We start from the raw sequence: 26,459 nt of genomic DNA, 5'->3' as shown, positions 1-26,459 counted from the left end.
CACGTGTCGTCAAGAAAGCGCCTTTTATTGAACGGCCAGAAAAATTTATTTATGATCGACAAGGACATACGTTCGAGTTGAAAGTGTTTTTTTTATTATTAAGAGTACCAATACTAATGCGAATTTAACCTTCAAATACCCTAATCATCCTCAATGTTTCCATGGGGGCAGAACTTCTCAGCAAAGCTAAACCAGCTAAATGTGACCAACAGCTCAGAAGACTCAAAAGCCTTGGATGTGGCAGTAGGCCTCAAGGGAGGAGAAGACAATGTACATCAACCACAGGCTGAAGAACAAGCTTGTGGTCACCATCTTGGGAACCGGTGGTCCACCCAATTCTCCGCCGATCGAGGGCCGGCGCCGGTAGAGGAGGACGGCGATGCAGATGAAGGCGAAGATGGTAAAAAGCGTGACGGAGAAAGCCAGCGTTCCCGGGTCCACCCTAAACTCCTGGTTCTTGGAGTAGTGGTACACAGCAGCGATGGACCAGGCCACACCGATACCCAAGAAGACGTTGACGGCGTTACTTCCTGTCACGTTGCCAATGGAAGCGTCCGCATACTGGTCCTGGCAGGCCGCCACCTTGCTGGCAAAGGTGTCTGATGGAGACAGAACATGGTGTGAAGGTGCCACGGTAGACTTCTGGTGGCCATCCTACCTGGTACTGATGTGCCCAACGCTACGAACACCACAGCCGTGACCGAGTCCTTTAGGCCCACCGTGCAGCCGAAGTGTGACGCCAGGTCCCCGATGACCGCCGTCAGGATGCCGATGACCACAATGCAGACCACGAAGCATGCCCAGCCATTCCAGTAGTCGGTGGGCGGGACCAACGCAAACAGAAGCTTCCAGAAGACTGTCAAGAAGTGTATGACGTAGTCCAGACTGGAGGGTAGCTTCTTGTTGTCATCGTCGTCATCACCTGGACGAGATACAACACGGAACTTTGAGAGTGGGCCTCCTCATCTTCATCAAGTTGTTTACCTGCGCTGACTGTGATAGCGTCCACAAACTGTTCTCTCCACGACGTGGTCCCCACCAGCACAGCCAGCCTCGTCTTCTTCATCACCTTGTCCACCGAACTCTGCAAGACACGCAGGCGCAGTGTCTCATCATCGTCATCTTCAAAAGTCACGTCCCTTTACAACGCAGGTGATTTTCCATTTAATTTGATTTTATTCTGCGCAGGCGTGACATGGAGGAGGAAGTCCACTTCACTGTCCACTGTCCATACTTCGTATTCTCACTGCAGTCAAGAAAGGACGCCAAGGAATCTACATGCTAATGTGGCTAATTGCTAACACAACAGATACTAATAAAGATGCTCATGTAGCAGATGGTAATAGGGTGGAACCTTGGTTAGCGTCGTCAATTCATTCCAGAAGGTCCGACTCTAACCGAAACGAGCGTTAGCCGAATACATGTTTCCCATACGAAATAATGTAAATCAAATTAATCCATTCCAGAAAGCCAAAAATGTTAACACAAAAGGTTTTTATAGTTTTACAATTATAGTTTTCCCTGCAGAAAGCAATTTGAAATGCATAAAAATACATATACAGTAAATGACGAACGAAAGGGATCAATTAACATTTAAGACTTACTTTTACCTTCATTGAAGACGTGATTTTTTTATGTGACTACAGGAAAGCGGTGGTGATGGATCTCGCCGCCACATTGTGTCTTTGGGAACAGTCACGTCTTCAATGAAGGTAAAAGTAACCGTAAATGTTCATTTATGCCTTTCATTCGTCATTGATATACATTTGGAATTGTTCAATGCATGTAAAACTATAATTGTGAAACTATAAAAGCGTGTTTTGGTGTTAACCTTTTTGAGAGTCAACCGCTGGTGACATCATCGTCGGGCAACGTAACTTCCAGTTCCGGTTGCTATTTTGTTTAGCTAGCTAGCTAAGAGGATGCTAACAAGGAAGGACGTTTTGTGATAACAAAATACATTAAGGACACAGTTCAGCTGGACTCACGCAGTGTATTAATAACACAAAAAAGACGCGCGCCATGCTGTGCGCCAACTGGAGAATGCGCGCAAACCGCGGCAAAATTTTGCAGTAACTTTTCAACGTTAACCAGAAAACACGCTAACCAGGACGGACGCTAACTGAGATTCCACTCCAGTAATGGTTATGTAAGTATTATTAGCATGTTAGCATTAAAGTGTCACTAAAGGTGAGAAACAGGTTTTGGATTAAAGACGGAAAAGTTGACCAAAAGAACTTCTGAAAATGTGACACCTTAAACTCGTACGACTCCTCAATGATGACTTCAAGTTTGACGTGTTCGCCTAACTTGGGTCGACCCATCTGTGCAATCCGCCTCTCCTCTTCCTCCTTTGTCTCCACGTCCTTGGCGTCTTCTGAGAGACAGACAGTACTGTATGACGGCCGCATGGGTGGATGTACAGGTGAACATACCTGAGATGATCAAGATGGAAGAGGGGTTGTGTTTTTCTGGTTCTTGGATTTTCCTGTAGACATCTTTGCCTGTCAGGATAGGAATTGAGAAAAGGTTGCTCCGCCTCCTCCTGTGTTATCCAATCAATTTCTGCTGATATGTTCAACTTTCTGTTTCCTGTTGATGTAGTATGTGTGTGTGTTTGAACATACTGTGTTTAGGCTCACCCTACTTTTGTCAGGTGCAAGGTTAAACACGAGCTACGGCGATGAATGTGGTGAAGAGCGGTCTTACCAAACAGTTGCTTGTCTGTCAAAAGAAACCATGACATCACTGCTTAGAACCGTTGTCACGCCACATCACCAATGCAGTTTTATATTTTTTTTACTCACCTGTTCGGGAGAATCCACCTGAAACAACGGAAAAACGGGCGTCAAGTTCATTTTGTCTTGGAGGTTGAAGATTAAAAACCAAGTGAGACATCTTACCGACTTCTTGAAGCAGAACGGCTGAAGACACAAAGATAAGAATCAATTACATGTCCATTGTTGTCTTCATGGCAGATATACATTTATTTTACTATATGACTTTATTTATACAGTTACTTGACTTCATCTATATTTGACTCAGTGGGCTTCATGTTTGGAACTATTTCATATACAGTAACGAGCACATTTTTTGCCAGGATAGACAAGTTTAACACTAAACGTTAACATGAAAACTAAATCGGTACTGTCAGATATGTCAGGTGACAGGAAATAAAAGGTAAAACACCTTCTTTCAGGTCATGTGACTTAAGCTTAACCTGCTGTGGTTTTTCTCTTGTCCTCCACAATGTCTAACTGACCAACCAACTAACCTATTGCCTGACAAGCTAACCGACCAATGGCGAGGAGGTGAACAGAAGTGGGGCATGGCTAAAGTAGAACAAGGCCACACCCCTACCTTTTCTCTCGCTCATCTCCAGCAGATGAGGCTCGCCCAGCTCCAGGAAGAAGTTCTTGTTTTTCTCGTATTGCTCATCGTCAATGATGTTGATGCAAAGTGTTTTGCTGAAACAGAAGAAGAAGAAGACATTGTGATGTGATGGAGGATGACAGCCATCAGGCGTTAAGAAGAAATAAACGGTAGAACAGAATTGTCCTCACGACATCTCATTGTTGTCAAATTCCAGGACACCGTGAGTGTCCTCAAAGTCCTCGCCGCCCCCTTTGGCGCTCCCCTCAACGGTTCTGTACGGCACAGCCACAACTCCCCGAGCCCCCAAGGTCCGGAGCACCTTCACCTCCATGACGCCAACGCTCTCGCTCACGGTCAGCGTCGGCTCCTCGAATGTGAAGATCCCCGCGTGGTCGTCATCCAAGATGGCGACCGTGGCCGTGCAAGGCGGACCCAAACCTGCCGAGACGTCGTTTGATTCTCCTCCCCCACCGGACATGAGCCTGGCGCCGCTTAAGTGGACCAGGAAGTGCTCCTCTTCCTCAAAGATGTCGTCGTCAATGATCTCGATGCGGATTTCCTTGGCCGTCTCGCCCGCTCGGAACACCACCGTCCCGTGGGCAAAGCGATAGTCTGACCCGGCGATGGCAGTGCCATCTTGTGTTCGATAGTCGACTGCGACTGTTGTACTGAGGTCACCGCCTCGTCGGAGCACGTTTAACGCCAAACTGCCGCAGTTCTCCAAGCACTGATACCTGGTTGGATGGAAGAACACCTCAGAGGAGAACAGGCCGTCTTTCTGAGTGATCCTGGCATTGGGTCCGGCCGCCATCTTCTCCGGGACGTCAGCGGTTCCCGTCACAATCTGCATGGCGTGGTAATACGTTGGGTTTTTCTGTTGTTTCGTTAAAACATGGTAGGAGGCCTGATCCATCAGCTGCTTCACTTTCAACCCCTCATCTTCTACCCCAAAGCCACGCTCTCCATCCAGCAGCTCCTCGTCATGGGGCAGGAACGCAACGCCATCCATTTCGATGTCAGCTTTGGAAGGAAGATCGGGTTCACCCTCAGTCTCGATGATCACCCCCTTGCGCTTCCCGGCTCGGTAGCGCTTGTACACGTACTTGTAGAAGAGGAGGCGGCGGTCGGCTACGTATGCAAAGGCAACGCAAACGGGAAAGAAGAAGAGCGTCAGGAGCCCCTCCCAAATCTGAACAACGCCCGGAGAGAAAACAGCCAAGATGAGGTAAAGCCACGTGTAGGCAAACACGCTCCAGGTGGCCGTGACGAAGAACACCCGCAGGTGTTTGACCTTGCGCGTCTGTCCATCTGGGATGACGTACACGCAAAGGCCGATGATGACAAACATGTTGAAGGCGGCGCTTCCCACGATGGTGTTCGGGCCCAGCTCGCCGGCGTCAAAGTTGTGACCGCAAACTTCCACCACGGAGAGCAGTATCTCCGGAGCGGACGATCCCAGAGCCATGAGGGTCAGGTTGGACACGGTCTCATTCCAGACCCGTACGGTTGTCGTCAACTTTTCCCCGTTTGTTTTTTTGATGATGATCTTTCTCTCTTGGGACGTGATGACCTCAATGGATGCCATAAAGCGGTCGGCGATGATGGAGACGCCCAGGAACATGTACACCAAGCCCACAAAATAAATGGCGGCCCTGGCGATGCGCTCGGAGAAGACGGGGTCCTCCGGCTGCCATGGCGACAAGATGACGCCGTCCTTGCACTTGGTGTTCCCGCCGCATTTGGTGTGGTTGCTCAGTGTGCCATTGGAGCTGGCGGCTTGCGCTGACCCAAGGTCAGCCCAGATGAAGATGAACAAAAGAAGTTTTGATGTCAGAGCTCCACGCATGGCCAGATGATGGTGCGTCTCCGTTAGCCTGCCAGATGCACAGGTCACGTTGAATTATTGATTGAGGTTTACACTTTTACCGCTGGATGAATAAAAAAGAAAAGTAAAACTTACCTTGCAGCTCTTTTGCAACCTTTGATGAAAAACCAAGATATATATTAGCTATTATATAGCTGTGAAAAGATGACAAGATGAAGATTAGAAGATGTGAAGACCACGAGAAGCAGATGAAGACTAGAGCGGCTGGGTGGACCTGCCACTCTGACGATGCCATTAGGCGGCTGGGCGGGGCCAAGATGGACCTGCCCCGTAAACATCCATACTTTTGGCAGTAAGTGAAAGAATCCAGATACAACTTTACAATCTTGTAATTCATGTAACTAACAGCTTATGAACAGCTACGGACTGTGTAATAGCATGGTAAAAACAACATGCTAACTACCCGCTAATTACTGAGTAGTAGAAACACGGTCTAAATAATCATGGCATTAATAAACATTAGCTGTCAATCATAAAACACAATTAATAATTGAAGGAAGATGTTGAGCGGTGGTGTCGTGGGGTTGCGCTATCCTGGGAACGGGGGAGTGATAAGCACCCTTAAGCGAGGAGATAAAATTCTAAAGATGGCTGCCGGGTGAGGATCTTATCAGCTTGCTGGCAGGGGGACGCAACCAAACAAGGTCTGGATGTTCGGTCTGGTCCGTGATAGCGGCTAACGCTAACAAGCCACATGGATTCTGAGTGACCTTCACTGTCCTTCACTCATGCTTTGTTGCGTGGGTGCACGTCGACCTCTGTAGTGAGAGTGACACACCGGCGCAGCGGACTAGGACTCGTCGGTGTGTTTGAGAATCAAACACGAGATCCTTTGTCACAGGCCGCATTCGTAACATTTGAGTAGAAAATGACGCTTTGGTTCTTCAAGGCAAATACATTTATTTGATTTTAACCTCACAAAACTTAAACATGTGTAGATTCAGAGTGGATCCATCCATCCATCGATTGGACACGTCCAGGAATGCTAGAAGCTGTGCGTTGGCGTGGTCGTGATGGCGGTCATCTCAGTACTATAATGGCTGTCTGACTTGATGTGTCTGAAGAAAAAAGAAAACAAAGTCCACAAACTTTAACAGTTCAGTGCTCTTTTATGGCTCTGGGAGGCAGAGTAATGCTAACTGTATATAGGATGACAAATTGCAAAGAAGCGCTACCTTCCCTCCTCGATGTCCAGAATGTTCTCCGGCAGGCGCACATTTAGCGTCTCTGGCAGCAGGAAGACAAACGCTCCGCTGAGTATTCCCGTTCCAGCGAAGATGAGGGGCGGCAGGAAAAGCCAAGCGTCCTCAAGCAGCATGATCATCGGCGCCAAGGAGCTGCCGATGCGACCGAGACAGGAAGCGTACCCGATCCCGCACTGCCTATTCCAGTGACAGCAGCTTCATTTAGCTTAACATGCTAACTGAGCCAAAAAACAGAAATCAACACAGAAAGCACAAACAGCAAATATTTGATTTGGATAACAAGCTAACATTCTACGTAAAACTCAGAGCTATTGTTATGGTATAACTCAGACGCGCACTAGCATAACCAAGGCTAGCATAAGCAAGAAACAAACCAAACAAGAAGTGAACTCTAAACTAACATGTCCTGGAGGCTAATGCTAGGCTGATATATCCTAGAAGTGGAGCTGAAAGCTGATGCTCAGCTAACTCTAGGCTAACAGGATGTAGTTTCACCGAAGGATGGTCGGGTAAAGCTCAGCCGAATAGAGGAAGGCGGTGGTGAACGCCGCCTCAGAGAAACCTTTGGCCACCACGGCGACACAGGTTCGAACCACCGAGAACTCTGAAAGAGAAACAGAACACTGACGTTCCAAGGTTTGTTATGGCCGCTGAGGGCGCTCCATGTCACGTCACCAAGCGGGATGGCCGTGTTGATGCCAATCAGTGCTCCGGTTGTTATCAGAAACCAGGCCTGTCCGTTGCGCCGCCCAATGTGGTCCAGAGCAAAGTAGGTCAGGATTTTGGCGGGAGATTCGATGGCGGCGTAGATGAACTGTGTGAGGTAGATGTTGACGCCAAAGCCCGAGATCTTAAAGCTGATGCCATAGTAGAGGAAGGCCACAGCGAACCTGCAACATGCGGTTGCCATTAGCGCCGCTCTGTGTCGGTTTAAAAGGTCAGTGAGGAGATTGGTTACCAGAAGAGGCCAGAGATGAGTGTGATCCTCCTAAGCTGAGGTGTTCTGAGCAGGTCCAGGTAAGAGTGAGTCTTTTCCGCCACCTCGGATACCGTGACTTTTTCCAGGGTCTGGAATTAATTAATTTAATTTGCAAGGTCTACAGGAAGTACTGTGCACGCTCGCCTTACTTCTGCCTCCAAATTGCTGTGGTTTTTCTTGTTCATCCTGGCGCAGCGGAGCAGGTACTTGCGGGCCTCGTCAGTTCTGCCGTTGGCGAGCAACCAGCGGGCCGACTCGGGCAGCCACCTAGGCAACGACACTTGAGGTCAAGGTTCAAGAGGATGTCACAAACGTTGCTCTTACCAGCAGCTGATGATGGACACCACGCAGGGCGCAGTGACCGCCAGCATCAGGTGGCGCCAGTCTCGGATAGTGTAGGCGAGAAGGGCGAGTAGCATGTTGCCCACGCTCCATGACAGACTGATCACCGTGCCCGTGAACGTGCGGTGCTTCACATCCGTCCACTCGATTCCTGACAGACATGCGCGTTAGTGACAAGGCTAGCAGATGACTACAGGACACAAAATCAACCAAGTCACGTCTTACCCAGAACTGTGCCAATTATGGACAGGCCGCTTAGCGCGGCGCCGCAGAGCGCCCGCGATACAGCAAACATGACGTAAGAGGTAGAGAAAGCCGAGGCCACGCCCAGCATGGCGGTGGCCGACAAGGCCAACACCAGCATCGACTTACGTCCAAACCTGCAGATGGACGCAAAACATTGTCAGGGGAAGGATATCGACATCGCATTTTTAAACAACAACACGTTAGCTGCATCTCACATGGAATACAGTGAAACCTCGTTTTTCAAACACCTGGGTTTTCATATTTTTCACCTTTCAACCAAATGTTCAACAAATTTTGCCTTGGTTCTCATACACTGTCTTGGTTATTGTACATTTTTATTGTGCGTAACAAACTGTTGTCCTTTGGCATATTGACAGCGTTGTTTACTCAGCCCTTTGGATCACACACAAAATCGATACTGAGTTGACACAATACTATGGTGTGGTATCCTCTACAGCACATTCGGTCTCATTTTATAATAAGGTTGTGGTGTCTCGTGTGCTGCGATACTGCCCTCTTCTGTGTTTCTATTGCAGTACACTCCACACCATCATGATGAGCAGACAAGCAACACCTGAGACTAATGGGCAACAGCCTTACTTAAGAAGCAAGCACACCTTCCGCCGTTGCCAGATCGTTGCCCTTCGCTTCCCGACTCAGGCTCCTGTTGCTCAGCAGTTACTCTGTTTGCTAGTCTTTCTGCCTACCTGTATTCTTTATTACCTGCCCGGCCACTCCGGCAACGTTGGCGATTTCCTGTACTTTCCTGCTTTGAGTATTCAGCAGTGTTTTTTGTTCTCTCGCCCTACCCTTTTGGTAGCTCTTTCTGTTTCTACCCTTTTTCCCGTGTAGTATCCGGGTCTCCTTTTGTTGCTACTTCCTTAGTTGTCTTTTTGCATCTTTGTTGTGCTTCTGCTTGTGTTGTACTTTTACACTTGCTGATTTGGAATTAAACACCTTTCCAAATCACACGTCGCCTCCCACATCTTGGGATCCAACCCGCGGCACGCTCCGTTCCTTCCAAAGGTACACAAAAATACACTGAGGAATTAATGAAGAACTAATGAGGAACTAATGACTAAGACACATACATTTAGAGTAGTTACTGAAGAACTAATGAGGAACTAATGACTAAGGCACATACATTTAGAGTAGTTACTGAAGAACTAATGAGGAAGTAATGAGTAGTGGTTAGGGTTAGGTAGAGTCGTTCCTCATTAACTAAAAATGTAATTTTGTGTACGTTATTGTAAAGTGTTACCGCACATTCATTTGGCAAACTGAAATTAGAATGTTACGCAGACTAGTTATGGATTTAAATGAGAACCACTAGTAGTTTTTGCTTTTGCTTTGTTATTTTGCACAGTTGGCTAATTCTGTGGTAACATACATATGACATGACATATGACATACATATGACATGACATATTACATACATATGACATGACATATGACATGACATATAACATGACATACATATGACATGACATATGACATGACATATGACATACATATAGCATGACATGACATACATGTGACATGACATATGACATACATATGACATGACATGACATATGACATACATATGACATGACATATGACATACATATAGCATACATATGACATACATATGACATGACATATTACATACATATGACATACATATGACATGACATATTACATACATATTACATACATATGACATGACATATTACATACATATGACATGACATACATATGACATGACATATTACATACATATGACATGACATACATATGACATGACATATGACATACATATGACATGACATATGACATGACATATGACATACATATGGCATGACATGACATGACATATGACATACATATGACATGACATGTGACATGACATATGACCTGACAAATGACATGACATATGACATGACATATGACATACATATGGCATGACATATGACATGACATATGACATACATATGACATGACATGTGACATGACATATGACATGACATATGACATACATATGGCATGACATATGACATGACATATGACGTACATATGACATGACATGTGACATGACATATGACCTGACATATGACATGACATATGACATAACATATGACATACAGTACATATGGCATGACATATGACATGACATATGACATACATATGGCATGACATATGACATGACATATGACATACATGACATGACATGACATATGACGACATATGACATGACATATGACATACATATGACATGACATATGACATACATATGACATAGGGAAAGGCTTCTTGAGACGTCATCTGTACTTCTGTGAAGAAGGTGTCGGACGTTTCGCTCCTCATCCGAAGAGCTTCCGAACTTCCCAACTTGTTAGTTCGCTGACGAAGCTCTTCGGATGAGGAGCGAAATGTCTGACACCTTCTTCACAGAAATACAGATGACGTCTCAAGAAGCCTTTCCCTCGATGGACAACTCGTGTATGACTGAGAGCCTACACAGATACATATGACATACATATGAGATACATATGACATGACATATTACATACATATGACATACATATGACATGACATATGACATACATATGACATACATATGACATGACATATGACATGACATATGACATGACATACATATGACATGACATATTACATACATATGACATACATATGACATGACATATGACATACATATGACATTACATACATATGACAAGACATATTACATACATATGACATACATATGACATGACATATTATATACATATGACATACATATGACATGACATGACATAACATACATATGACATGACATATGACATGACATATGACATACATATGGCATGACATGACATATGACATACATATGACATGACATATGACATACATAGGACATGACATGACATATGACATGACATACATATGACATGACATATGACATGACATATGACATACATATAGCATGACATATGACATACATATGACATGACATATGACATGACATATGACATACATATGACATGACATGACACATATGACATGACATATGACATGACATATGACATACATATGACATACATATGACATACATACGACATACTGTACATATGACATACATATGACATGGCATATGACATACATATGACATACATATGACATACTGTACATATGACATGGCATATGACATACATATGACATACATATGACATACATATGACATGACATATGACATACATATGACACATTTCCCAAAACTGCGGATTAAAAACCTGACAAGGGAGCCCAAATTTAAAGTTAAGCTGTTTTTTGTTAAGTTCATAACAATAGTAGCAAATAAAACCTTGCACTCACAGAACATTCATGATGATTGGACACAACATGATTTTTACATCCATACGTAATTAACTTTATAACGTTTTATTCACGTGGAGTAATTTGGCCCCACAACTATAGCCTAGCTTTTTGTTTTGCAGATGGTGCATGTTTTGGAATTTTGCCCAAAAACAGGTAACACACATCTTTCCCTTGTCTCTGCGTTCTAAAGAGAGAAAAAAAAAACAATGCACGTAATGGGACACACCTATACTGCCTATAAAGCCCTCTAAATAAAACACACAAACACACACACACACACACACACACACACACACAGTTGCTCGTTTGAAGTCGCCAACATGACAGGACCTGCCCCAATAATCCAGGCTGAAAAAATAGTACTTAGTATGGTCAAATTTTGAGAAAATGTCTCACGAGCAGGGACGACTCGATAAGTAAGCAGCCTACACACCTTTTGTCCCGGTTGCCCGCGCACACAGAACATACAATATTTAATGCACCCCTATGGTTGCCTTTTGAGGTTGGGACAAAATACGCATGCAGCTGGTGAATGTGTTTTCATGTGGACATACATTTTTTTGAAACTCCACTCGTGTGGATGGACTTTTTTTTTTTTTTTTTTACATCGGAGTGGGGGAAACGTGCATTGTTTCGTGTCCATTCATTCCTGCTTGAAACGTCTACTTTCTGAGACTGTGGATATACGACAATGGTTGTGTTGGCGTGGTTGTTTGTTTCAATAAAGTGATTGTTGATCGACCACGTCTTCATCATTATCTCAATGTCCGGGCAAAAGCTACAGTATTTTATATCAACACAAAAACATCACAATGCGTCAGATGTGTAACCCGGAAGAGTTCGCAGCTGTGGAATGGGCAGATTACGCATTTCCCAGCATGCTTTGCAGTAGTTAAAACAATCACTTTTGACTGTTTTATGCCTTTTTAAGGTGTTATTTTGTACAGACGAGGTGTAATAGTAAAGTGCTGCCGTTTTTAGTCATGTACAGTTAAATTATTTAGACTTTTGGTTTGAATCTGGCACCCTTATTAACGATGGTTGTGAGTTTCGTGCTATATACAACGTTTAAAATTTAAACGCAGAAGCAGTTTATATCGGAGGAGTCGCTAAATTACGCAGACCACTGTAAGCACTTCGTTTGATAAAATACGTGAGGCGGGCCAACTCGGTACTATTTTCCAAACAGTTCAGCGGGCCAGATGAAATTGCAAGGCAGGCCGGATTTGGCCCCCGGGCCTGAGTTTGACACGTGGCATACATTATCATTACATTAATGAAAAATTGTCTCAAAATAATGTCGACAATAAGAGAGTTTATCGGCAAAATAATGAACTGATGAATCCCATTACGTGCATTGTTAGCTGCCTCGTGCTAGCAGTTTTTCTCTATTTAGAACGCACAGAAAAGAGAAAGACGTGTGTGGATGATGGGCAAAATAAAAAAAAGGGCAGTTTTCCATTTTGCCCATCATTAACAATACTTATGTGAAACATAACATAGTTCTTTCCTTTTCCCTGCGTTCTTAAGAGCAAAAATGAGTTAGCATGAGGGCGCTGACAATGCACGTAATGGGACACACCTATTTCGACTATAAATCCCTGTAAAAAACATCGAACAATGTTTTATCGTTTTATTTCCATGCTGTGATCATGCATTAGCAGGTACATTCCTGATAAAGTGTAATACAGTATTTTGCCGTATTTTGATCATTTTAAACATTACCCGAACTTCTTTCCTGGGCGCATTGATTTCACAAAGCCTGTAGGAACGACTGTAACGCTACTTCCGTCAACAACAACAGCATAGCAAGTGTGTCTGTTTGCTATTACTAATCAATCAGCAGACTTTGTGAGAGCCACCGCCGCCGGTGACAACTACTTTTGGACAAATGAGAATCCAGAACCTTATCTTTTTGAGCCTGAATATACGGAGGATGAGCTACAGGTTATCAGGTAAGACGCCCCCTTTCCCCAGGCAGATAATTATGTTGCTGGGTGCTGGGCACATCCAGCTATAGTGGAACAGTAAGGCATTCTCATCGCGTTATCATGTTTCATGGACAAAATAACAGTATAATGAAAACAGTCACTTACAATGTCCGCTCTCATTGGGATGCCAGCTGATGGGATGGCTGTATCTTTCAGCACAAGACTTGTGCTCCCCGTTGAGCTGGTAAATTTAGCATAGTCCTCCGGTAAAAAAGGCTGAGAGCAAAAGAGCATTTCGCTGAGCCGTCTTCGTGATGTCGTCAGGTCTAAGTTGAGAGCCGGTATCCACTGCTTCAGTCTGTCCCGTTGTTTAGTTGGTAGTGTGTGGAATCTCAAAGCCGAGCAACTATTTGGCTTATTGCCACAACTTTCTGCAATACACGTGCGAGGCATGATTTGTAACCTAGCGTTAACTTTTCCAGCAGCAGCTCTAGTAGGTAGTGTTACCGCTTCGTAGGGGCTTGAGGCGTTGTGAGTGACGATGAGGCTAGCGAGGCGCTGTGTTACTATGCCAGAAAACTATAGTTCTTTGTGTTAACTGCTACAATAACAATATTGCTGTACCTTGTTTAATATACAGGTCGGTTATGTCAATGGAACTTTGTTGGGGTTTATTTTAGGTTGTTTTTAGGGCTTTATAGGCTTTATAGAATTAGGTGTGTCCCAGGACGTGCATTGTTATCTCCCTCGTTTTCTCGAATATAGTACTATATTCTTGTCAGGTTGTGTTTTTTTTCCCAAGATCTAGGATGAAATCATCAAATATTTCTAGTTTTAGTTATTATTTGAACAAAACACGTATAACTTACATCGTTGTTCACCACAACAGCTTGCTCCTCGTCCGCCATTAAGCATCATTGCAATATTTACTAGACTGACACCATTTTGAAATCCTGACGCTCAGACGTAGTACACACACGCGTGCACACGGAGTGTGGGGACGTGATCACATGGTCACATGTTCTGTATCATGACAAAGTAAGCATTGTACATGTTCTCTGCTTATGAAAACGAAACATTTGTGATAGCATCATGCTTCACTTGATCGACTGACTTCTATGTTTCACAAAACAACAAAAATACTGGACTGCAAGAGGGTCAAAGGTCAGATCACGGTGGTTAAGCAATCCGTGCTTTGAGGTTTTTCTTCTCTTTACTGCGCTGATATGCTGTGATTATTGCCAAACGCTTACTTGTCGGAAAGATGCCCAAACAGGATGGCGCCAACCGTGACCCCAAGGAAGAAATATGTCGCCAACGCCTGATTGAGTCTTCGGTCCTCACAAACCAGGTCCCACTGCACACACACGGACATGGCTCAAGACCTGATGGACACGCTTTAGACGTCACACAGGGAGTCAACGCTAAATCAGGATAGCCAAGCTCACCTCAGTGGCGGTTGTGGAGGTGAACTCTGATTGGTCATAGACCCAGCCGCGAGGACAAGGGGTGGTCCCGTTGGTCCGAGTCAGGTTGGATGCCGCCGGGTCCTCGTAGATGCTGCATGAGCTCAAGGTGCCGTCGTCCAGTCGGGGAATCGCCGGGGGAAATGGCTCTGGCTCGTCGGCTCCCCGGCTCCCGAGGGCGCAGTGGTGAGCGGGTGTCGCCGACACAAAGTTGTGCAGCAGGAAGTGGAGGGGGAGGATGGCTCTCGGGAGGCAGAGAATGCTCAGAACCAGGACCTGGAACCTGGAGAAGCCGCCGACATCATCAAGGATTTCCTCAAACCTCATGGTGACTGGACGTGTGGGCAGTTTCTTCTTGAGCTTTTTCAGGTGGAAAAGACTTTTGTGCAGGAGGAAGGGCCTTGCTGTGTGGGTGTGGGTCTGGGTGTGTGTGTGTGTGTGTGTGTGTGTGTGTGTGTGTGGGTGTATTTACAGTATGTGCAGAGAGAACGGATTTCTTGGTTGATCAAGCATTTCAGATGATCAACAGGAGGGAAAGCAGATTTTCCGCAAGTGAACAAACAAGTGTCATCTTCTCCTTACATTCATGGTCACACTTCTTGTTTACAGCATAACCTTTGACCTTTGGCATTATTCAGCTCCTCCCTAACTAATCGTCTCATCAATTGTTTCACGTCTTCAGGAAGAACACGAGCGCCTAAGTCCCAGCAGGAAGAACACTGCATGACGGATTGCTTCGCATGACTTCAAGATGTTGTCAGTCATGTTGGTTTGTTGTACGACTCTTTGTGTGTTCTACACCTATTTTTTTTTTAATTGTTCGAGCTATAATTCTTTTTCTACAACTCATGTGTATGTTCTTTTCATTGCTGTTGTTCTGTTGGTTGGCTTACAGGTAAATCTCCGCCTGGTCAGTGACTTCCTGGAAAGACGTCTAGGATGCTTAATTGTCCTGCCGTTACATCTTGTCACATGATTGTAAGCATGACCTTCACACAACCTTGACAAAGTGCTTTGTCTCGCTTCCTGAACATTGATTATATTGCTCAGGCTAGTGTTGATGCTAAAGTACTCTTTTGTGAAGCTGTGTTGAATGGGAAAATGATACCATCTTCAAAGCTAAGATCTTTCCGTTCATTAAGGTTGTAAATGTGCACAATTGTAATTCCACGGGAAAATATTGGAATATTTTGCCGTCCCAAATAATTTTTTTAAATGTAGAGTATAATATATTAATGTTGACAGGTATGGTTAGAAGAGGGGCTAGTACGTTTTTGAGCACAGAAGTTAATTGGCTACTGTGCCACAGTAGGCAGAGTAAACAGTTATCTATGGGGTTGAGTCAAAAGTTCAAAGTTCAGAGTTCATTAGGTAGTGTGAAGTGGCTAAAGCAGCTGTGCTAACTAAATTTAAACTCAATATGTGGAAAATATGCGCATCTGACTAAAATGATGGAAGTGTGCAGCGGCGGTTAGCGCAGGGGCTGTTTTTTTAATGGTCCGCACAAAATAAAAAAATATAATTGAACAAAAAACAAAAAAAGTTGTAATCTAATGAGAAAATGTCATAATTTTACGAGAATAATACAGGGTCAGGCAAAATGATCTGACACATTTGTAGGTTAAATAAAAGGCAAATAAAGTAAAGAAACAAAAAAGCGTTTTTATTTTTGAAAAGTACATATGCCATTTTTTTCCATATAATGCCATTTTGCTTTGTTTCTTTATAATGCCATTGTTTTTCGTTTCTTTTTCAGTTGCTGCCATGAATTGGCCTGGTGAGCATCGCGCTTTCATTGTGGAAACGTTTATCAAAACAAACGAATCTGTAACTGCAACACAACGAGCGTTCCGTTTGCACTTCAATCTTGGTAGACATGATCCCGTACCAGCTCCAAACACCATCTTGTTATGGGTTACCAACTTCTGAGCTACTGGATCTGCATCGAGTGTGTGGACAATAATGGATCCCATTTGACTGATTTAATTTTTAAAACATAATGAAACAGAATGGCATTATATGTACTTTTCGAAAATAAAAACACTTTCTTGTTTCTTTACTTTATTTGCCTTTTATTTAACCTACAAATGTGTCAGATCATTTTGCCTGACCCTGTATATGAGAAAAAAATAATGTTTTACATATATATACACACACTGTATATATACACTCCTGATCAAAATCTTAAGAGCGGTTGAAAAATTGCTAGAATTTGCATTTTGCACATTTGGATGTTAATGAGGTTTTAAGTAGAGCTACAATATGCAAAAACAAGAAGGGGGAGTGAGACAAAAAGACAAAAAGAACTTTGAAAAAGTCATTTATTGAAAACAACAATTAAACTGAAAGACCATCGCTCAAAAAATAACAAAAAACTCTCCAAACCAGAACAAAAAATGTTCTCAGTAGGACTCAGTAATGAGTAGCTCCACCGTTCTTGTTAATCACTTCAAAAATGGCTTTGGGTATGCTTGATGCGAGTGTTTCCAGGAGGCTAGTGGGAAGATTGCTCCAAGTGGTGAAGATGGCTTCACCAAGGGCGTCAACTGTCTGGAACTGATGGCCATTTTTATAAACTTCCCTTGCCATCCATCCCCAAATGTTCTCTATGGGATTGAAATGAGGGGAATATGCAGGATGGTCCAAAAGAGTGATGTTATTCTCCCTGAAGAAGTACTTGGTCAAGCGAGCATTGTGAACTGCAGCGTTGTCCTGTTGAAAAACCCAGCTGTTACCACACAGACGAGGTCCGTCGTTTGACAACCCTGCACCATCTGAAGCTCCAGTGTTCCACTGAATGAAAAAGCCAGACTATGATGGACCCCCCTCCACTGTGCCGGGTAGAAAACATCTCAGGTGGGATCTCCTTGTCATGCCAGTAACCTTGGAAGCCATCTGGACCGTCAAGGTTATATTTTTTCTCATCAGAGAATAAAACTTTTTTCCACCTTTCAATGTCCCATCTTTGATGCTCCCTGGCAAAGTCTAAACGGGCAGTTTTGTGGCGTTGAAGGAGACGAGGTCTTTGCATTATTTTTTTTGTTTTTTAAACCCTTTTCCCGCAGATGCCATCTGATGGTTATTGCACTGCAGTCGGCACCAGTAAGGCCTTAATGTGGGTGGAAGACCGCCCTGTGTCTTGATGGACAGCCAATGGGATCATCCGGCAGGTGTGATATTTTTGGGTCTACCACTTGACTTTTTTGTTCCATAATGCTCAGGATCTTTAAAAAAAATGTACAATGACTGATTTACTGCTCCCAACCTCAGCAGCAATGGCACGCTGCGAGAGGCCTTGCTTATGCAGCTCCACAATCCGACCACGTTGAAAAAGAGAAAGCTTCTTAGCTTTAGCCATCAGGAGGGCATGACAGTGTGAATGCCTGACAGAAAATGAACATTTTGAGCAGATTTTGGCTTTTATAGCTTGTGGTCTTAAACTTTTGATCAGCTGATAAACAGCCTATTTCATTTTGTTGTTTTCAATAAATTACTTTTTCAAAATGCTTTTTGTCTCACTCCTGTTTCTTGTTTTTACATATTGTAGCTCTACTTAAAACCTCATTAAGATCCAAATGTGCAAAATGCTAATTCTAGAAATGTTTCAACTGGTCTTAAGATTTTGATCAGGAGTGTATATGTATATACAGTATATATTATATATATATATATATATATATATATATATGCCTTGTGCGCTGCTCTTAAAGGGGACCTACTATGCATTTCCTCTTTTCTGACCTATAAATGTTGTTACAATGTCGTTGTGTTAAATGTTGCCAACACGTCAGATAACGAGGTTTGGAAGTAAGCCCTGAAAGCAGTTTTGGACGGCTCTGCACGCTGTGTTTTACAGTTTTTTTTTTTTAAACACCTAGTTCCACTGAATGCAACCTGGACTTCCTTATATGGGCATGCCCAGATACAGTAGCATCAGGCAGAAATGGTTGGAGTTGCTGATTCCCGGCTAGCAAGAGAAAAAAATGCTCATCTGTCAACAGCACTTCACACTGGACTGTTTTGTGAATACGGGCCAACACGAAGCTGCACTATCCACCAAACTGTTGCTGAAGTCCGACGCCTTTGGTTACGTGGTCGTTACTTGGTCGTGTTGAAGAGTCAGAAGATCAAGCTGTACTGTAAGTAACAATTTATCAGTGTCCTAACTGTGTTTATTTTGTGTTAGTAATCGGACAAAAGTGGGTGTCTGCGCAGCTTTGTAGGGCTGTATGTTAAAAGTGAACATTTCAAAAAGATAAATCACCGTTTACTATGATCTCCTGTACCAGCAAAATTAGAAAGTGGGGTTCGGCAGCTGTCCGGAAGTCCTCGAGAGCGCTTGGGAGTGTGACCAATCACAGCGAAGTGGGCTCGGCGGGAGGCGTACCTGGAGGAGGGCCAGGGGTGGAGTAAATTACACAGACCGTTTGGGCGGGAAGCAGGAAACCCAAGGAAACACTGGAGGAAGAGACGCAGAGTCTGGAAGATCTAGAAAGCTTTCTGTGCGGGTTATTGTGTGTAGCTGCTCCATTGGAGTCCACAACTCAATAAATAGGAAGCTAAAATAGAAGAAAATAGAGCATTATGCAAGGATGTCAGGGTTCTTTAGGATGATATCAAGGCATTTTTGGAAGATAATGCTGCTTTGCGCGCTACTCTTAAGGTGGTTAAAAACCCTACGGAAGAAAATACAGCATTAATACAGCAATGATATCAATGTTCTACAGGATGATCAAGGAACTATTGGTGGATAATGCCGCCTTGCGCACCACTCTTGACAAAGAGAAAGAAGCAAAGGAAAATATCACTGAGCAAATGAAAAATATAACTGATGAGAGGGATCAGAATTCACGAATGAATGATGTGATCCTCACAGGGCTCCCTATTACACCCAGGTCAAAAGATACGGCAGTCCAAAACAGAGGAGAGCTCCAAATCACACCCAAGTCAAGAGATGTTCCTTCAACAAAGCAACAGATTGCCAACTTCCTACAATCAAAGGAGGCGGATGTAGATATCAACATCCCACTATATGGCAAAAACAACACCACACCTGTCATCCTTTTGTTCACCAACAGGCGCCGGTGATACAAGGAAAGAAGCTGATAGGTACAAACGTCTACATGAATGAGCATCTGACAAAATGCAACGCTGACGTCGCCAAGAAAGCATGACACTTGAGGAAGTAGAGAAAAATACAAAACACTTGGAGCACCAACGGCAAAACCTACATCCAGGAGAAGCAAGAGTGCTTGTTGTCAAAGATATCTACGATCTTGAAAAATACTAAAGAACACATCACCATGACAACAAGGAAAATGGAGGATACAACCCACAAAGAAAGAACCATGCAGTTGGAAGGATTGCATTCAATAACATTTGGCTTTTGATAACATCTTTGAAAGGGCCTGCTCAACAAGGTACTGGAATTGGGAACCCAAGTATCTACATTCAGTGACACTCACATACGACAGGAAAGACAGCAGGAAGTGGATTTGGATATCAACAGTTTTGTTGTTTGTATTAAACTAACACAGTAATAGTGATTGTCAGTAATAACAACACTTAAATTACCTGCTTTGATTGTATGGAAGAATAAGTATACAGTGAATTAGTGTATGTTCAATACAGGAAGTGAACACATGTATTAGCACTGGATGTGATAAGGAGAGGCGGTAGGATTAAATAAGCTCTGCTTCTTCCTACTCCTTTTGGGACATGTGAAATTATGAATTGTAACTTGAAGCATTAAATGTAAACTGTATGCATGTTTGAAATAAATGCAAACATAACCACGTCTAATGCAAGAAATATGCCCTCCAATGTCATTTTTCATGGTGGATATAACAACATGTTTTGGTGTCATGGGCAAGTTAACTATGGTCCATAAACACAAGACTCTTTCAAGAACAAGTTACAGCACGCACTGAATAGAATTGACTATGTGCAACTCATGCGCAGCTACCAAGCGTAAAGCACTTTTTGGCGGCAGCGTACCCAAGAAAAGCACAAAGCAAAAAAGCAAATAATTGAAATGAGTGATACTTTTAATTGACTGATCACACTCAATGATATACAGTATAGAATGTCAAGAACACAGTGATACGTAATTATAATACATACAGAGTAGATCATGTTAACCATTTTGTATTACATCTCAGTCGTTGGGCTGAAGAACAGCGGCCTTTCAGCAAATGCAGATGAGTGAAACCCTTACTGATCAGCACGTAAATGATAAATTTATTTTAATTTATTAACAAACTTATTTCATGGGCACATAAATGATCAATTAATTAAGAAACGTATTGATTAGCATGTAAATGATCAATATATATGACTGTATTACCAAATGACAAAGAAAGTAAAAATGAAAAGAACTTTCCAACACCAATTGATCTTCTGTGCCGGTTCATTGGAGCTTACCCCATCTGGACCGGGTGAGACTGAGAGGGACTTGAAGCCACGCTGTCTGCATGTAAGTCAGTCCGGTGACCCGTTACTGTACATATATCTACATTTATGTTGCACGGTCCCGTGCCACTATCTTGACTCCATTTGACTGACAGCTCTGTCAACATGGCGCTACGTTCTGCTGATAGGTGGCAAACGTCCACATTCCCCGCTCTCACCTGAATGCATCTTTGCTTCTTGGTTGGTTAGTGGAGGGAGGAGGACGAGTCCGACTGATTGACCGCCACACCGGAGGGCTGTTGGGTGCCGCTTGCACCCGCCCCCGCTGCACTACCACCAAGGGTTGTGGGAACGGAAGGGCGGGGGTTGAGACGCGGCGGCGGGGGGTTGGAGGGACGGATGAGAGGCGGGGGCTGCTGCAAGGCGGGCCGGGGCTGCAGGAAGCGGGCCTGCTGTTGGAGCGGGGGCGGTTGGCGATGCAGGGAGGGAGTGGCCGGCAGAGAGGGGCGCAGAAGAGGCGGGGGCTGGTGGAGGGAGGAGGCGGGGCTTGATGGGATTGCCGTCTGAGATGAAGACGAGCCGGCAGCGACGGGCGACGTGCCTGAGGTGGCCTGAGCCTTTGAAGAAGAAAGGGCAGAGTCTAAATGAGCTCAAAGATAGACGTAAATGATTTATTAATAATACTTGTTATATGCAGCTACTACGACTTATTTCTCAGGATGTTTCAAGTGGAACAAAATGTGAAAGCCAAGAAAACCTCTTCGTCCTCCTCATCGGTGCTCTTCCCAGAAGGTGTGGCAGACATGTTCTTTCCTTCCTCCCCTGAGGTGGCGCCGTCCCCGTTGGGAGCTGGTGTTCCCTGCTCCGCCTCCCACTCCTGAAGCACCTCCTCCAGGTTGAAACGCCGCCGGTAGTTGACAAAAAAATTCTTCACCTGTCCGACCGTCTTGTTGCCGATGACATCTGCGATGGCCTGGAAGTCTTTGCCGTACTTCCTGACTCCTGAAGGGCATCAAAGTGATGACGCCATGATGAGAGCCAGCAGGCCGATCATGTGGTTACGCTCCAAACATAACACACCGTGGCGCTCTTGACACCAAATCATTTGATATTTCTTTGCATTTGGTGACAAGAATGTTCTAGTAAATATTAGCATTAGCATATCTGTTCAACTTTTTAGAAAGTTGTTAAATAAATAAATAAATAAAAATCACCTTGAACGGCGAGGAGCTGCTCATCAGTCGTCCAGCGAGCGTTCACCTTCTGACCACACTGCAACACGAAAAACATTGACGACTATCAATTACATTTACTACTAACTATTGACAAAAGAATAAACATTTATTCCTGTCCTATTTCGTTTTTCACGCACCTCAGGCAGTCGGAAGTCGTTGATTCCAGGGTCCAAGACATGCTTCAGCCCGCTATTCATCTGTTTGGCGTTCTGGACCTGAAGGAAAAAGTAAAGCTGCTCTCAAGTTCTGCTTTTTTAACCTGTGCTAATGCTTTGTTAGCCAACACCATTATTTTACATTTACAGTCAAACCTCGGTTTTTATAAGCCCCAGCTTTTGTCCGATTCTATTTTTCCTACACCGTCTCTGTTTTCGTATAATATTTGAACAAACTAGCCCGTTTGCCCTGAGTGACCAAAACAAAGCACCCTACGCGTCCGTGTCCTCTTCACACTGTATGTCCTCTTTAGTTGTTAACCTGTGTGTTAACGGTTCCATGTTGTATATTGTGTTCAAAATAAATTCATCTGGTGTCGGGGTCCTGGAATGAGCCATTTCTTCCTAAGGACCTTTTTGCATGCTACCAGCATGACTTTATACAAATACTTATCTTCTCTTAACACAGATTCTCCTACCAAATAGCCCAGGGACAATACCTCACAGGAAAAAAAGTCTCATTGTAGCCCAAATTTTCACAATAATTTTACAGTCTCCCAAAAGTCATTCACTTTTGCACAAAGCCAGAACACATGAATGGTTTACACTGACTACATACACCACAGTGGCGCCAACATGTGAGTGACTTTACTTGATTTTTACTTAATTTCTTGTGTGATAAAGAACCTAATTACGTTCTTCCAAAAATGTTCCCTCCAGACACACAAGGATTTAGTGGAACTCTGAGCTACAATCATACATGAACATTCAGTCTCTGTAATGTTTACCATAAGTTGTCTTTCCCACCTAGGTCTGGATGCCCTAGGTAACAAATGATCTGCAAAAAGCCCAAAAATGTAAGCTTTGTCTGATTAGCTGTGCTAGGGGTTCAATAAAAATTGCAAAAAGCGCCGTTCAAAGACAGTAGCCTTGTCTGGTGGACCTATGTAGTACTTTGCTGTCAGTCAGGCTACTGTTTAGTTTTATTTGCGCAATCACGTTTTGTCACACTTGATGGCGCTTCAGCAGGACCCAGTCGGCAAACCCGGTGTCCTCCACCGCCAATGGAGACCAGTCCAGTCTGACAAATCCAACCACTTTTGAAGCTCTCCGCCATAGCCCTCCGACTGCATACGCACACCTGGCGGGTGTTCACATTTTTCGTGTTTTGCAGGGTGCAAAATTTATAACACTCTCACAAACAACAGGTAAGTTCCACATGGCAGACATGATTGTTTTGGCTTTGGCACACTGGTGCAGTGTGAGGGAAAGTGAGTGGGAGCGCTCGCTACCGGCTGCATGATGCAATCTTACAAGCCAGAGGTGATCGGCTTTTGTGACTGGCATTGAAAGGCATTCAGCATATGCCAATCACGTGTTTTTGCACGGAAATCGGACGATTTTGATTGGTGGCTGAGGGAACGGAGCACCCCCAATATGTTTTGGTGTTGGGAACGCATTAATTGAATTTTCAGGACTTTCTCAAGGGAAAAATTGCTCCAATTTTCACACATTACAAAAACCGAGGTACCAATGTGTATTATTACCAACTTTCCTTAAATCAACAGTGCATCCTACCTGCCTCTTGAGGGACACCAGCTCCATGTCAAGCTGGCGTAGGAGGGTGTTGGCGGCAGCGGCGCTACAGGACACCGCCACCACGTCATCCTGAGTCAGGTACATGCCTTTGGGGGGGCGGCAACGGGAGCGCTGATGGTGGCGGTGCTGCAGTGTTTGGTGCTCCCGCCGACCCAAAGCCAACTTTGAGGCCGGCGTGGATGACTCCGCCTGGTTCTGCTGACGGGAACAAAAACCCCGCCTGCTCAAAACCCCCCAAAAAAGGAACGGTCGCCACGGCAACTGGTGCATTCACATACCTCCTTCTTGGCTTCCTTGTTGGGATCATAGTCGCTGTCATTGGTTTCCATAGCGTTGGGTTCTTCCATCTCCTCGTCGCTACAGCAACAACATCATCACAGTGACCCGTCATCGGACATGTCTCAGGATATCATGTGATGTGAGTGGGCGGGGCTTACCTGTCCCCCTGGTTGCTCCTACTGGCGAGCTTTCGAGCTTGTCGATCCATCAGACTGGTTCTGGATCTGGTCTTCTTCCACGAGTAGTAATACTTGACCAAACTGGAGATGGATTTATCTGGCAGCTGAAAAACATCCAATCAACAACGAGGAGGAGAGAAGGAGGCGGGCCTTAGAGGTTTTTTCAAAACCTTCTTTACCATTTGTTGGATGCGGTGAAAACTCTTCCCGTGAAAACTGAACGCTTGTTCAAAGAGAACTTTGTCCTCTACCGTCCACTCGTCGGGAAAGGGCGTGAAGTTGGGAAGGTCAGCCAAAGACTTCTCGATGTTGTGTTTGTGCCAGAAGAGCATCCCGAGGGCCTGTACGCGCGAGCGCACACGCACGCACACACACACACACACACACACACACACACTCTCTTAGGTCATTGTTTGTGTTACCTTGTCACACGTACACCACTAAGATGAGCAACAACATCAACGGAACTTTTGTTTGCTTGTTGTCTAAACTCTGAAGTAGAAAAAAATACCTGCTCAACATTGTAGCCATGTTTCTCTTTTGCAAGTGCAATGTATTCATCCACTGCAGAGGAAAAAACACATTACTAAGACGACGCCAAGGTCATGCTGAAGGTCGGCTTCACTTCACTCACGTTTGGTGTCGTCGATGTTGTGATAGGGGGACCACACCAACATCCCGCCATTGTCCTTCTCGGAATACTTGCTGGAGCCTAAAGGACATACACTATACGTGTTATCTGAAGTACGCTGTACTCAACCACCACAACATACTACGACAGCACACTATGACTGCAATGACTAAATTTACACAAATATCATTATACTTGCTGTACGATACTATAGTACTCTAAACAAGCCATGTACCCTATGCACTTATTGGGTCATTTTCTATATAGAAAGCAACCATTATCAAGTTTCATGCTGCGAGAAGACATTTGGACACATTTGACTTAATTTGTTTACCTGACAAGAATTAAAAAAAAATAAAAGAATAAGTAAGTAAGTAAGTAAGACGAGGGTAGCCTCGGTCAACATTAAACAAAATCCACTTTAACCTTTTGACTTTTACTTACATATCATTATTGGTAACACTCACTTGCACGCACAAGAGAAGGGGGTTTACACGTTAGTGTTCCAGTTTTGTTCTATTTGAGTGCCATTCGGGGCAGACGCTTTAGCGTCAACCACTGACCGAGGCTACCACGTCCACGGTCAGCTCAAGTAAATAGAAAATGAAATAAAAACGGCTCACCGGCCTCGAAGTCGGGGATGTTTGCCTGATAATCCGCTCCGACTCGCATGCCAACATCTGCGAACAAAAAAAAACAAACATTTTGTCGGCATTTACGCTTCACAGCTCGGTAGCTGGCTAGCCTGGTAGCTAGCTGTTCGAGGCTACCAACCGTGTTCGTCGTCACTGCCGCTCTCGTCCGTTAAATGTCCGTTGGAGGCGTTGGACGGACTCTTGGTACCGTTAGAGCGAGCTTTCCCCAAATATTCAGAACCTTTATCCATCATTCCCGGCATGTCGCCTGTCGAATGCCGCGGTGTCGGCTGGGAAACGTCAGCAGCTTGAGTCCGGTTGACTACGTTGTGTTTTACTGGTCAGTCTATTCTTGTGCAGCACCGAATGTTATAGGATTCAAATGTTGTCAATTATAGAATGAAAGTTATTATAGACAGAAAAAGCGCACGCTCTCAAATACACACACACATATTGTACAAACAGGCCAAGAACGACGAGGACCTAACCAACGCGGAGTTTCTCCCCCCTGCAGTGATGCCACGGAGCTTGAAAGCAGATCCCTCCGCC

At 44.3% G+C, this 26,459-nt stretch overlaps 3 protein-coding genes and 1 long non-coding RNA gene across 8 annotated transcripts; 1 reads left to right on the top strand and 3 right to left on the bottom strand.

The window, feature by feature from the left end:
• Positions 1–24: 24 nt before the first annotated feature.
• Positions 25–5,113, bottom strand: LOC129182826 (sodium/calcium exchanger 1-like). 4 transcript variants are annotated; one of them, XM_054779378.1, is made up of 10 exons: positions 3,564–5,111; positions 3,361–3,467; positions 2,904–2,924; positions 2,808–2,825; positions 2,710–2,724; positions 2,436–2,504; positions 2,256–2,377; positions 985–1,084; positions 659–922; positions 25–599 (listed from the first exon to the last, which is right to left on the bottom strand). In XM_054779378.1, exons 1-10 carry the CDS (start codon positions 4,994–4,996, stop codon positions 223–225), a joined length of 2,526 nt encoding a protein of 841 aa, XP_054635353.1. In that variant the 5' UTR covers positions 4,997–5,111; the 3' UTR covers positions 25–222. The 4 variants fall into 4 exon arrangements, with proteins under 4 accessions (XP_054635353.1, XP_054635355.1, XP_054635357.1 ...); XM_054779380.1 differs by lacking the exon at positions 2,436–2,504 and having other exon boundaries at positions 2,256–2,435; positions 2,702–2,724; positions 3,564–5,112; XM_054779382.1 differs by lacking the exons at positions 2,436–2,504; positions 2,710–2,724; positions 2,808–2,825; positions 2,904–2,924 and having other exon boundaries at positions 985–1,108; positions 2,256–2,357; positions 3,299–3,467; positions 3,564–5,113.
• Positions 5,114–6,137: 1,024 nt separating this feature from the next.
• slc22a7a (solute carrier family 22 member 7a) lies at positions 6,138–15,389 on the bottom strand. Its single transcript, XM_054779383.1, has 10 exons — positions 14,769–15,389; positions 14,574–14,677; positions 8,012–8,166; positions 7,769–7,937; positions 7,594–7,711; positions 7,424–7,533; positions 7,141–7,355; positions 6,961–7,069; positions 6,436–6,642; positions 6,138–6,318 (listed from the first exon to the last, which is right to left on the bottom strand). Exons 1-10 carry the CDS (start codon positions 15,111–15,113, stop codon positions 6,246–6,248), a joined length of 1,605 nt encoding a protein of 534 aa, XP_054635358.1. The 5' UTR covers positions 15,114–15,389; the 3' UTR covers positions 6,138–6,245.
• LOC129182828 (uncharacterized) lies at positions 13,202–16,795 on the top strand. The gene is made up of 4 exons (XR_008570697.1): positions 13,202–13,344; positions 15,469–15,562; positions 15,682–15,764; positions 16,543–16,795. It is a non-coding gene; the product is annotated as an uncharacterized LOC129182828 (long non-coding RNA).
• A 4,017-nt stretch (positions 16,796–20,812) lies between these two features.
• On the bottom strand, positions 20,813–26,425 carry rcor3 (REST corepressor 3). Of its 2 annotated transcripts, none has more exons than XM_054778988.1 (12): positions 26,050–26,425; positions 25,899–25,955; positions 25,279–25,356; positions 25,156–25,208; positions 24,824–24,985; positions 24,624–24,748; positions 24,465–24,543; positions 24,166–24,384; positions 22,570–22,647; positions 22,412–22,469; positions 21,955–22,199; positions 20,813–21,814 (listed from the first exon to the last, which is right to left on the bottom strand). In XM_054778988.1, the coding sequence occupies exons 1-12, from the start codon at positions 26,171–26,173 to the stop codon at positions 21,443–21,445; spliced, it is 1,650 nt and encodes a 549-aa protein (XP_054634963.1). In that variant the 5' UTR covers positions 26,174–26,425; the 3' UTR covers positions 20,813–21,442. The 2 variants fall into 2 exon arrangements, with proteins under 2 accessions (XP_054634963.1, XP_054634964.1); XM_054778989.1 differs by having other exon boundaries at positions 24,166–24,381.
• Between the last annotated feature and the right edge of the window lie 34 nt (positions 26,426–26,459).

This window comes from Dunckerocampus dactyliophorus, chromosome 6, assembly GCF_027744805.1.
Source record: "Dunckerocampus dactyliophorus isolate RoL2022-P2 chromosome 6, RoL_Ddac_1.1, whole genome shotgun sequence".
In the NCBI taxonomy this organism is placed as follows: Eukaryota; Metazoa; Chordata; class Actinopteri; order Syngnathiformes; family Syngnathidae; genus Dunckerocampus; species Dunckerocampus dactyliophorus.
Note: the sequence above shows the minus strand (reverse complement) of the source record. Positions and strands in the feature narration are given on the sequence as shown.